At 40.4% G+C, this 13,005-nt stretch overlaps 2 protein-coding genes across 4 annotated transcripts in view; one reads left to right on the top strand and one right to left on the bottom strand.

Moving 5' to 3' along the window:
- grid2ipb (glutamate receptor, ionotropic, delta 2 (Grid2) interacting protein, b) overlaps positions 1 to 13,005 on the top strand; it is a 50,654-nt gene that overhangs the window by 17,344 nt on the left and 20,305 nt on the right. For all 3 annotated transcript variants that reach the window (XM_044337803.1, XM_044337804.1, XM_044337802.1), the window contains 2 exons: positions 9,617 to 9,898; positions 12,112 to 12,197. In XM_044337803.1, the coding sequence (XP_044193738.1) occupies positions 9,617 to 9,898; positions 12,112 to 12,197 (368 nt within the window). The remainder of the gene's footprint in view (positions 1 to 9,616; positions 9,899 to 12,111; positions 12,198 to 13,005) is intronic.
- Positions 2,494 to 6,245, bottom strand: LOC122971237 (eukaryotic translation initiation factor 4 gamma 1-like). The gene is made up of 3 exons (XM_044337809.1): positions 4,887 to 6,245; positions 4,396 to 4,527; positions 2,494 to 4,221 (listed from the first exon to the last, which is right to left on the bottom strand). The coding sequence occupies exons 1-3, from the start codon at positions 5,661 to 5,663 to the stop codon at positions 3,037 to 3,039; spliced, it is 2,094 nt and encodes a 697-aa protein (XP_044193744.1). The 5' UTR covers positions 5,664 to 6,245; the 3' UTR covers positions 2,494 to 3,036.

Raw genomic sequence — 13,005 nt, 5'->3', positions numbered from 1 at the left:
TAACATTTAACATTAGAACATTGGCATCTGATGTCAAATGAAAAAAGGGTAACATCTTAGAAGTTTGATTCTCCTCAAAGTAAGGTATCAGAAAACATATATTGTTTTAGTATTGGTACCAAACTCAGGTATCATATCTGCACTAGTGTTTAAACATTTCAAACAAAGGGCAGCCAGAGTGTATAAAGAGCTCATATTATGCCCCTTTCCCAGTTTAATATTTTCATTTTTGTGTTCTGTTTACAAACATTTTCATGTTTTTATGGTCAAAAAGCACCTAGTTACAGCTCTACAAGCCATGGATGCAGCCCCTCTGTCTCACTCAGCCTGAAACAGGCTGTTTTGTGTTCGCTCAATGTCCCTCTCTTCTGATTGGCTGACTGTTCTCTGATTGACAAACGCCTAGGCTAACCACAGGCAACAGATTGTAGCCTATTGTAGCTAGGTAAAACCAGGGCTTTGGGTAAAACTCAGCAGTAAATTGCGATGGCCACCACTGAGGATAATGTTATCCGAACCTTGGAAAGCTATGCAATGACAAATTTGGTTCCTGACATCCAACAACTGCGCAGCATTTCCTCTGCAACTGTCTCTCCTCTGTTCTGCTCTGTGTGTGTGTGTGAGCCCTGCCCTCGGTGAAACACAGAGAGCAGAGGAGAGGAGAGAAATTAGCGCGATCATAAATGACAGCAAAATGCAGTAGAGACTCCCACACTGAGTTGAAATGAAACAAGTACACATAAATTAGGTAAATAACATAAATAAACATTTCTTGAGTGGGTGGTCCCATTGGAGGGGTGGGCCTGCCCCCCCCTCCAAGGCATGGTAGGGGAAATGCTGAGCATAAAGTTATGACATCACAACCTTACGGAAGTCCAAACGGCTCGTTTAAAGGCACAGTTTCTAAATACAGGCTGTGTGCATTTCTCCATGGACTGAGCATTTTGATACTTTCACAATATTTATATAGCACCTAGACCTACTTTATTATCAAAAAAGATTTCAAAATGTTATCTGAAAATACAAAATCACAATATAAGAACTGTCTGTTCTATTAGCTAAATTCTCTAAATAGCAAAATAAATAGCAAAGCTAACTGTCTCCTGGCTGTAGCTTCATATTTATTGTAACATTACAGACATGAGATTGGTATCGATCTATTTCCCAAAATTTTGAACTGTTTCTTTAATGTTTTATACCATATAATAATCATATTTTGTTATAATTAGGCCTAGATGTTATGAAGATATTTTAGCATCAAATAGAAATGGTGTACTTACAAGATGGTACATAGCCCCAGTGAAGCTTTTCTGCCAGTTTAAAGTGGCACTCTACCGAATACACGCATGAAAACCAGTTTACTTCTCATGTAGAGTACAGCCATGCTAACGACTCTTTGAGGCTGTATAAAGGACATTTATGCTTTGAGCTAAGTGCTAAAATCGGCAGGCTAACATGCTCACAACAATGCTAACATGCTGATGTTTAGCAGGTACAATGTTTACTTTGGTCACCATCTTAGTTTTAGTATGTTAGCATGCTAACATTTGCCATGTAATACTGAACACAAAGTTTAAGGAATCACCAGTCATTAGAAAGTCATTAGAGTTAATCATCTCTGCACTATGGATATCTGTACCAAAATTGGCAATCCATACAGTTGGGAAGATATTTCACTAAAAATTTTACATTTTCATCTTACACTCTCATTCTGTTCCCTATTTGACCTTTATACAAATATTTATTCATACCAAGAAGAGGTGAATCCTATTGACAAACACAAGAAGACACGTAATATAAAACTGATTTAATAAGAAGCTGTTTCACTGACAGTTTTGAAAAGACACCTAGACTTTTTTGCTTAAAGTTATTTCTCATAGTTTGGTTGGTGTGACCAAATAATTTTGTTTAGAGCGCTCAGTAATATCCTCCTCGGTAGATATGATCAGATTTTTTTTCCCTTTTCTAAAACTTTATTTTATGTTTTCAAAACTTTTGTTTGTGTGTCAAGAGTAAAATTCACCCCTCAAGCTCTTATGATTTCTTAGTAAAATTATTCACCTGCCACTAGAGAGCAACCTTTAAGAGGTGAAGTGGATTAACTTCTGTAAAGGGACGGGTTTTGCTAGTTTGTGTCAACCAACCACGTCAGAAGGCAAAAGTCTTTATAACTGTTTAGAATGGCCAAAAAGCAGGGGAAAAGCCGGCCATCATACAGAGGCCCAAAAAACACCTCTACAAAATGACTTTGGTCATGATGAAGTTAATATCATATTACATATAACAGCAGACTGAATATGTGTGTTTACAACAACAACAGGAAACATCAGCTAAATGGAAATATTCTTGGTTTTCCCCACATTGTTATTTGTCAAAATAGTTGCTTTGATGGTATTTGTGATGTAACTTTGTAGTATACTACTTACCTAGCAGTATTAAAATAGGGATATGCAAGATAAAAGGCATAATGTTTAAAGACAAAGGAACCAGAGATTTCAATTCGATATTTATTATCTACACGGGTCATCTGGACAGGTCGCCAATTGATCAGAGTTGACACACATAGACAAAAAACATTCACATTCAAGGGCAATTTAGAGTCACCAATTAACCTAACCTGCAAGTCTTTGGACTGTGGGAGGAAACCGGAGAATCCGGAGGAAACCCACGCTGACACGGGGAGAACGTGCAAACTCCACACAGAAAGAAGCAGGTTTGAACCCAGAACTTCTGTGAGGTGACAGTGCTAACCACTGCACCACCATGCCGCCCAAATTTGGATTCATTTTTATTTAACAACAAGTCTTTTTGAGTTGTTGTTAAATAAAAATGAAAGGGGCCAAGAAGGGTTATAATGCATCCACATCTCCTCACCTTTCCTCAAGTAAACTTCTGTCCTTGAGGAAAGGTGAGGAGATGGAGATGTTTGGGGAGGTTGGGGTTGAGGCAGGGGGATTGTGAAGGGAAGGTTGGGGTTGTGGGGGGTGGAGGATGGTGGTGGTGGGGTGCTCTTGTTGGTGGATGGGTGGAGGAAGTCTAACTCCATAGATCGTCTCCTTCGGTGTATCCCAGCATCCAGTCGGCCTTAAACTTTTTGACATCATCACTGCTGTGAAGGACATCCTCCCATTTGATTCCAGCGTTGTTCCACATCACTTTGATGGTCCTCTGTGTGATGCTGCTGGACAACATGGTCAGGATATGAGCCAAAAGCACACCAGCTGGTCCAAGAGGCACAAGAGTTTTGATTTTTCCGAAGAGCTCTGCCATGGAGACACCTCCCTCATGCAGCACAGGGCTGAGGATCTCAGCAAGGCAGAGCCATGCTTCAGGCACGTCTGCAAAAATATAGTCCGTGACCTCCAAGATGTCTTTTAATCCTTCGAAGAACTGCTTCGTGTGCAGAACCCCCGATCTGAAGAGTTCAAGCAACAACAGGCCCGCCTTCCTCCGAGTCCTGCTGCCGCTCTCCAGCGTCAAGTCCACAGCATTCCTTACAAAGACATGGAGGACAGATGGGCTGTTAAGGTGTGAAATTATGTGCACTGCCTCTTTCAAATCACCTGTCCTCAGATACTCATGTATGATGGTCTCTGAGAAGTCCTCCATGTCATCCTCAGTCAGTGGGAGTTTAGCTGGAGTGATAGAAAGAGTTTGGCGCGTCTCTTCTTTCTTCGGCTCTGGCTCTCTGTTGTCATGACGTTCACACAGGTGACTCTCCTCAGTGCCCTGAATAAGCTGATGAGCAGAGCTGGAGTCTGCAGATGACTGGGGAACGGTGCAGTGTCCTGATGGCTGCAGGGCTGAGAGGCTGGTGGTATCTGGACGCTCATCCTCCATAAAGATCTCATCTATTTCCATGGTGGTCTCAGGCAACCAGTTTCTTTGTCGGAGATCTGCCAAGTCTTTAAGGAGGTGAGATACTGTGGCTGACATCTTTCCCTCCTTTATGATGTCAGCCACTTTCTTAAAGTACCTGTCCATCACTCTCTTAGCTGTCAGCAGTTCCAGCTCCTTACCGATATTGTTGAGGAGGTGACAGAGACACTCCAGAGATTCTCCGTCCTGCTTGTTTAGAAGTGTCTGGATGCAGCTGTGCACCGCAGCCTCGCTCAACATCTTCAGCCTGAAGAGTTCCGCAATAAACTTGATGTTCGATACAGAACGACGGGACGCATTGGCATCATACTGCTCTGTCCTCAGTTGCTCGTGCTCTCCTTCCTGTTGACAAATTATAAGAAAACAAACATGTTCAACAGTGCTTTCTGTCAGGGTCAACATGAATTATTATAAATATTTGCATTTTCAAATATTTTTAGTCTCATATAACTCCCCTCCCCGTTAAGAAAAACGTTGGTAGTTGTGATAATTAAGCAGAAAAAACATTGTTCTTACATCTCTACTCTGCCTCTCCTCAAAGGTGTCATCTCTGCCGTGGTTGTTCTGAAACTCAGCCTGGCAGCGTCTGATTAGCAGTGTTTGAAAACTGCCAGGGAGTTTCGGGGCATCTTTTGCTGGGACTTGCATCTGAAGATGAGAAAACCATAAGGAATCTTTGTTAGAAAATGGTCAACTCACATCCATTTGAAAACAATGTAATATTCATATGGAAAGAAATGAAGAAAATATTCATAATTGCCACAAATTAAGGTCAGAAACTGCAAAAACGTGGTCTTATTTTTCTTTTTTTCAATGCTCAGAGCACGTATTGTTTGAAAAGTATCATCTACATCAACTCAGACCTGATTTTATGTCTTTTTGTCTTAATGCACAGTTGACTGTTTGTCTCTAACATCAATTCATTTATTTTATCTGGTGTTGTGTATACTATAATGTTTACTGCTGTACCCTAAAAGTTAAGAAATAAGAACAGATGCATGACTTACTTTTGTCAGAAAGCGGCACATGTTGGCATACAGCACGGATGAGTCTGGCCTCGACATGGCTTTCTCAAAGATAAGGTTGACGACTGAGTTCAACCTTTCCTCTGTGTCCATCGTCAGGTCCTGGAGCTGTTTCATCAGGTCATGAAACGTTTCAGCAGTCAGCTTTTCCAAGGTGGTCTTCACCAAGCTGATGACCTCTTTTGGCTTAATCTGTTTGTCCTGTGCTCGGCGAGGCAGAGTTGCAGATTCCTTAGATGGAGCTTTCCCTTTACGTTCCCTCTGTTTGGGGACTTTCTTCATCCGGCTCTGGATGGCAGGTTGTTGAGAAGCCCCCTTTGCTTCTTCCTTTCTGGAGGCCGAACACTGACCAGAAAGAACAGAATCCTTCTGCTTTTTCATGGTCTTCTGCGCGGATGGAGAAGCAACCTTTGCTTGTTCACTTTTGGATGCTGAACCCTGACCTGAAAGAACAGGCTTCTTCTGGATGGATGAACTCCCAAAAGTGAAGTTCACCTGTGGTGTCTCGGTGGAGGCCAGTTCATCCAGAAAAACAACAGGCTCTTTTGAACTGAGTCCTTTGTTTTTCTTTCCATTCGAGACTTGTTCAGAGGCAGCTTTTGCCTCTGTTCGTTTTCTTGTGGAGTTTGAAGGCTCCACAAAAACAACTGGCTGAACCATGCTTGCCCTCCTTTTGATTTTCCTCCTCTCTGCTGCATTCAGAGGAACTAGCATGAATGTTGCATTCATGTTTTCCTGCGGTTGTTTTTGCATGCTCATCGTGTACAAAGTCGAAACTGTCTCACAGGAGATAACTTGTGAACGTTTGGCACTTGGTAAACTAAATGAGATCTGACTGACTGCTACTTGAAGAAATTCTGCTGAACCAGGTGATGTAACGGGTGATGTAAGGGGTGGTCCTTTGATGCATCACAAAGGACTGGGTTCCAGAACAGAATGTCATTGATTTATTTTTTAAAATATTCTACAAAAATAAAAGTTTTACAAAATAGATGAAGTAGAACTTTAAGATGAAAGTGCTTAATGAAATATAATAAAACATAGGAAGATACTGTATTAAAGCTAAAAGCTAATACTATAGATGAAATAAACAGTTATAAAGACAATAAATAAATAACTCAGGACAGTAAAATGAACAGGGTGAAATGATAAGACAAATAAAATAAAATATATAAATAAATAAAATATCTCCTGCCTCAGCCCTTTTTACACAGTCAAGTCATATATTCCAGAGTTAAGGGACACATTCATAGTTGACATATTGCCAACAGTGTGCAAAGCTGTCATCAAGGCAAACAGTGGCTACTTTGAGGAATTTTTAACACTTTTAATTTTAACACTTTTAACATAATTCCAAATGTTATTTTATGGTTTTGATGTCTTCAATATTGAAGTCAAATTGGCTTCAAAAGCCAGTAGAAATGTAGAAAATAGTAACAATAAAGAAAAACCTTTGAATGAACAAGGTGTGTCCAAACTTTTGACTGTTCTGGTGCCATGGCGGTGCAGAGTGGCTCCTTCCAAGAGGAGACGGACAAAAGTCTCCTATTTGGCTGAGGTGATATGGAGCAGGTGGTGACATCCACTCTATAAAAGGCATAAAAGGGGTCTTACTGCCAATGGGCCCACAGACACTGACAGAGAGACACATGTTTAATAAAATGGTATGCCAAAAGAAGAGTGCACACTTGTACAGTATAGTAATTAATCATGCAGATTACCTAATCTAGAATATAAAGTTCCATGGTAATTTACTCGTTTTTGGTAAACATTTACATTCAAATTTGAACTTGATCAGGAAATTATGTTTTCTTTTTTTTTTATTGTGACATTATTTTTCATACATGTACACGCAGTCGAGTCTTTATCGTACAGTTCAAATCCATCATCCATGGTTCTTCAAATTCATTGAATAACACAATTAAAAGAAAAGTTTGACATTTGGGGGAATAGGCTTATTCACAAGTTAGTTGAGAAGGTCAATATAATACCACTCTGTATGTTAATTGTATCGCTGGAGCCAGCAGCTGGTTATCTTAGCTTGGCATAAAGACTAGAAAACGGGAAAGAAAATTAGCCTAGCTCTGTCCAAAGGTAATCTTCCAGCATCTCTAAAATGCTATCTCATTTCTTTAATCCATACAACAACAAAAATGAAAACTTGCTGTTTTACAGGGGATACAACATTACTGCCTTTGATTTTGGGAGGGGCTGCATGAAGTCCAGTGCAATAGTATGTCAATTAGGTTCATTTGTGCTAGCTAACAAGAACATTCACTAAACATGGCTTAGTTCAAATGAACATTAGCAAACTGCAAGTTACTGTAATTCTCCAGGGTCATATCTAGAGCTAGATCAGTCTGCACGTGATTTTAGCTTCTTTATAAAAAAAAAAAAAACAATACATCGATATTATATATGTAGGACAGTTTATTAAAAGAACTTTACATGATATGCAGCTATAAGTTAGCCTACTTACCGCAGTAGCAGGTGGTGAGTGGTGAGTGACGGCGAATTTGCTGTCAGTGAAGAAAGAAAAGGCCTCCAAGTGTGGTCGCTAGATGTCACACTACGCATGTCCTAAACTCAGAAATTATTTTTGGCTGGACTGCAACAGTACGGCCAGCCCAAGTTACACCATTGGCCGGCCAGATGAGAGACTTCCACTGACCGAAATCGCTAGCGTCCGGTTTAGCCCTCCGGCTAACTTGAATGGGGTTAAAACAATTCAATCATGCTGCTCTTCTAGACTTTCGAAATGTAATCGGGCCAAATGTATCAAATTCTGATAGTGAAACGAGCCATTTCACAGGGGTTGTGAAGCTAAAAAAAAATGTATCCACTGATTTACAGATGTCTCTTTCACAATGCAAGTCTATGGGAAAAAGTCTTTTTGGGCTCAGTAGCATCACATGACGTTGTAATTACACAGTTTGGCCACTATGAGAAATTGGGTGCAAAGCCATGGATGTATAAAGAGAATGTGAATATAAATAAATATAATATAAAGAGGTTCCTGGGGGCTTGATTGCACCATCGGTCAGCCCAATGCCACTTCCTGTATCCGATTCAAATTAAAAGATGTCATTTCAAATTAAAAGCCCTCTAGCGTTTCATACAGAGCCATATACAGTCTTGTATTTTAGCCATGATGGCGCATCATACTGAGCCATGGCCAGTATGTATGGCCACAGCATATTGCCCTGTTAAATAACATTACCACTGCATTTACATCAAAAACACAGTTCCTGCACATAAACTATGGAGCGAATATTTTAATCTATTTTAAACTGTTAAATTGTTTGATTATATGAATTAATTAATTAATTACTGAATTTAGCTCATTTGAATTTATCATTTTAAATTGACTTCATTGAATTGAAAATTACAGTTTTCTCAAAGTAAAATAAATAAATTAAATTTAAAAATTTAATCTTTCAGTTTTTCTATTGAGAGAAAGAACAGAACAAACCACATAGGTCATTATGAATTCACTCAGTTATGGGTTTGAGGGGAAAAAACCCTAACATAAAATATCCAACCAGTTTATCCTTAACCAGTTTAACAGCCATACCAAGCTGGCCAACTATAATGACAAGACCAGCCAGACCAGCTTGTCTAGACTGGTAAACCAAATAACCCAGCTAATCAGCAACCATCTTAAACTGGTCTATGCTGTTTTTTTCAGCAGCCTGTGAAAAAAGTTGTACAATATTATGTCTTCTATGCCTAACTAATCTATTACCCTGATTATGCCATCAAGCTTGAGCTTGGAAACTTCAAATGTTTTTCTCCTTGTTGTTGTTGGTATGTTGTGAAAATGTCATCAGCTGAGCTTTTTAATTATGAGTTGGACTAGATTCTTTATTGTTCTCCACAATTCAAATGAGAGTAATTACATTTACATGACAATTACACTTGTCTTTTACCTCATAAAGCTGAAAAACGTAAAATGCTGTGTGTTGAGTTCCTTTGTCAAAATGGGAAAATCGGTAAGGTATGAGGTCAATAAGATGATGACTGCTTCCTGCTCTGTGCTCACACTGACAGAGTGACACAGAGGTGAGGCGTGGACGGAAGTGTAGGAGAACGAGAAAGTGAGAATGAGATACTGTAGATGGAGAGAGAGAGAGAGAGAGAGAGATAGCAGAGGAGAAATCCCATGCTCGCTCACTCCCACACCTTTTTCTCTTGCTGTATTCTGGCTCTGATATCTCACGCTGCAGCAGTCAGACTCCAGCAAGCAGCGAGTGACAGAAAGATATCCTCACTGTCTCTCTCCTCCGAGAAATATCTTTTTCTTTCTGGCTTCTCATTCAACTTCTCTTTTCTTTTTTCCTCTCCGGGGACGGCGGTAACCTCCAGGGGGAAAGACTCCTCACCTGTCCATCAAAAGCCTTTTTTCTTTTCTTTGAATGTCTTGAAGCCTGTTGAACTTAAATAGTGTTGACTTGGATTCTAAACATAATTGCAGCAGTGATCGAGTTGCTCATCACTTTTAAATCTCTGCCTGTGCTGGATGTTTGACTTGCTGCTGTAATTTCACCGGAAATCAAAGATCTTTTCTTATGGACTGTATGTTTTCAAAAAAGATCGAGGTGGATCAGTGATGTAGATCCATCCTCTTTCTTGCTCCTTTTCTGAGGCAACTCTTGTGGACAAAAACTTAATATCACCCTCTTATTCTCCTCACATGCCACCATGTTCGCCAGAATCTTCATTCCCAAGAAGCACCGGCAGCGCTTCGACGAGGCCGTCTCCCAGAATGTGATCAACAAGCTCTGCCGCAGCAAGAGCATCAGCGAGCCACACGGCAGAGTCCGGCGCAGTCGGAGCGAGGATCACTCTGAGCGCCACCACGGGTCCAAACGGGCCAGCTCAGTGCCCAGGGACGGAGGGGAGCCCGGAGGGAGGGGTGAGGCGGAGAGAGACAGGGGCTTGAGGAAGTCCGTCTGTGGGAAACCTGGGCATCCCCCCATCGGACCCAATCAGAGGTGAGCACATGACTCCTAATTTGTTGTTTTTTTGGTCTTGTTTTGAGTCTCTTGGGCTCTGTTTTAAGTGCTGTATTAGTGTAGGAATTTGATTTATCTCAACATGTAATGCAGCAGCTAAAGATTCACTTTATTATACAGACATTTACTGTACAGGCAGGATGTTTTGGAAATGTATATGAAACATACACACACACCTTCTCTTGTTGTCTTTTCCTTTCTGAAATGTTTTCCTCTCATCTTCTGATTCTTCCATCCTAAAGCTAATGTTTTTCTCTGAGTCTTGTCACAAAGCTGCACTTAGAAAACCCCAAAAATCAGTGTATGTTTTTACACTGCCGAAAGCCAAAAGTACTCAGCATATAGTCAAATAACACCGTCTTTAGCTTCTTGAAACTGATTCCTATTCAACACATTAATCCTGCAGCGTTATAAAGCCCTCGACCATTCAAGCTCTCCTGCTCATCCTCCACCCACAAACACGCTGATTACACAGCCGCCCAATTAATAACACCTCAATGGACTTAGTGCAGGATTACAGGGGTGGCAGTGCACGCCCACACTCCCACACCACGCTAACCAACTAAATCCCAAGATATGTGCTCATCCACATGGAGGTGAAAATGTATTGCTGAACATGTCAAGTGTAACCGTATTATAAGGTCACATAACAATAGGAGTGAACTGATTGTGTTAAATGAGAGATTACATCATGTGGGATAAGTGGCACAGTCACAGCAAGAAGTTGTGCTGCGTGCTGGTACTTTCTCCCCTAAAGAGGATTGTGTAATGTTGTTGTGTCTCCACAGTAGCTAAATAGAGATATAGACAAAACGCTCTATCAATATACAGTAGATGCACAAAGTCAATCTCTATAGATTGGCAATTGTCTTTTTGGGTCACTGCTGGAGCTGCTGCACAGTGTGCCAGTTGTTGATTTCCCAGCGGATTTCATTAAGCGGGGCTGATTGATTCCTTTTTGGGCTGTTATGTAATATGTAAAAGATGTAAAGGTATGAAGTTCCTGGGAATCAGCAGGGGCCTTAAGCAGCCTGAGAGTCGCAAACACTCAGTTTGTCAAGTGTGCTCAAAGCTGATGCTGCGTCGCTCTATGTGGCTGTGAAGCATTACACCCCGCAGCCCCCTCACGAGCACACAGCACCCCATCTGCATTTAGCTCATCTTACATAAGAGCTATCAAAGAACAGATTTGTCTGTTTTCTCTCCCCTTTCGTCTGTTTTTGTCTTCCCCGTGTTTACATATCACGGCAGTGTTGCCTTGAGTCGTTTCCATGGCAACCCACAGCAGATAAACAGCATAAGTGTCTCCTCTTTGATGTAACGGGAGGTTCCGCCACTGGGGCGAATGAGAGCGAAGCACCATCATCAGCAAAATGTCAAATCTTTTTTTCTATGTTGAGTGCATCCTGAATGGTTTTTATTTTGGGGAAAACACAGAGAAAGATGTGCGAGGCTGTACTAGTTGATAGCGTTATGTAAGAAAAAACAGAAACGTAAATCACAAAGTTGGATTGCAGTAAAGAACAGCGTCATATCCCCGCTCATTCAGACTCCCACCTACAGGAAGTGACGAATCAAAACAAAAGTTAAGTACAATCAGCCTTGTAAACAGCAGTGAGCGATCGCTCCATCCACAGACAGCTGGCCTCCCCGTCCATTCACAGAACCGTCATTGAGCATGAGAGTATGTCGTGTGCAGTTAGATGATGACATATTTAGTGCTGATAGATTAAGCGATAAGTGGATCAACAGAAAATGAATCTGCAACAATCAGTCAAATGCAAAACATTCTCTGGTTCCAGCCTCTCAAATGTGGGAATTTGCCACTTTTCTCTGTTTTATATCATTGTAAACAGAATATTATTGAGTTTTGGACTATTGGTTGGAAAAAACAAGACATTTGGATACATCACCTTGGTATTTTTCACAATTTTCTCACATTTTATAGACAATTGATCCATGATTCAAAAAGGATTTAGCAATAGTAAAAATAACAGTTAGTTAGGTTTTATTGGTAAAAACACACAGATACCACACTGTACCATATTTTATTTTGTGTCCCCTTAAAGATTTATAAGTTTAAGGATTTTTATATAAAAGAGGAGTGTGATGTGATGATTCCATTATAAAGAAAAAGTTTGTTTGTGGCTCTGCCTGTAAATCGGCTTCTCCATCATTCATCTCTTCCTCAGGATCGTTCGCGTCTACAGGGGGAAGAAGACCTTCGGCTTCACACTGCGAGGCCACGCTCCCGTCTGCATCGACTCCGTTATTCCAGGTACTGCTTCTATATTAAACACAAGTACAGTACAGTGCAGTACAGTCCAGTACAGTACTGAGAGACGCCTTCTCTCTGCGTGTGGTGGTTTGACCCAAACATCGTTCTATGTTGGCTGGTGAAGGGAGGGCGGATGTATTTTATGTGGGTGAGTCTGTTGTGGTGCCAGCCGCTGGGGGTTGAAGATGATCAGGAGGTGTGTGTGTGTGTGTGTGACTATGAGTGTACCAGGAAGTTGATTTGTCTGACTCACCAATGTAATGTTAAGAGGAAAACACTCAGAACAGGCTGTGCTGTGCAGTAACAGACACTTATAGCCGTCAGCCAATGCTACACAGTTACATTCAGGGATTTTACACACTTTTATCCATCTGGAGTCCGAGTATACTACAAATCCTGTTTAATGTTTTTTTGTCAGTGACAGAAAACATTAATTTCATGACAAGTTCCTAGAGTTTGGAAGTATCACTTGTTTGATTTATATTTATTTATATGTTCAATGCAATCACATTATACTGAGATGATAGACTTGTCAAGACACATTATTATTTTGTAGAAATTGATGATTTAAAAAAGCAAAAACAAAGCTTTAATAAATAAAAAAGATGTATAAACATCACAGTTTTATCTTACTTTCATAAGCAATACTTGTTATCATGCACTTCTCACACTTCATCACAATATTATGAACTGTAATTTGATTATTTAACTTATGATTTTGCATATCCACATTATCAGGTAAAAATCTTGAATGTCCTATAGTTTTATTTGCAGAGTCTCAGAAAAGCATCCTCGCATTCAGATTGAC

This window comes from Thunnus albacares, chromosome 20 (assembly GCF_914725855.1).
Source record: "Thunnus albacares chromosome 20, fThuAlb1.1, whole genome shotgun sequence".
In the NCBI taxonomy this organism is placed as follows: Eukaryota; Metazoa; Chordata; class Actinopteri; order Scombriformes; family Scombridae; genus Thunnus; species Thunnus albacares.
Note: the sequence above shows the minus strand (reverse complement) of the source record. Positions and strands in the feature narration are given on the sequence as shown.

What these genes read in the sequence shown, in the direction of transcription:
- LOC122971237 (XM_044337809.1), bottom strand. Translation starts at nt 5,663, where the DNA reads ATGAGCATGCAAAAACAACCGCAGGAAAACATGAATGCAACATTCATG. An exon ending in TGTGCCGCTTTCTGACAAAA is followed by an intron (nt 4,528 to 4,886) that starts GTAAGTCATGCA and finishes TCTCATCTTCAG; the next exon opens with ATGCAAGTCCCAGCAAAAGA. An exon ending in AGGAGAGGCAGAGTAGAGAT is followed by an intron (nt 4,222 to 4,395) that starts GTAAGAACAATG and finishes ATTTGTCAACAG; the next exon opens with GAAGGAGAGCACGAGCAACT.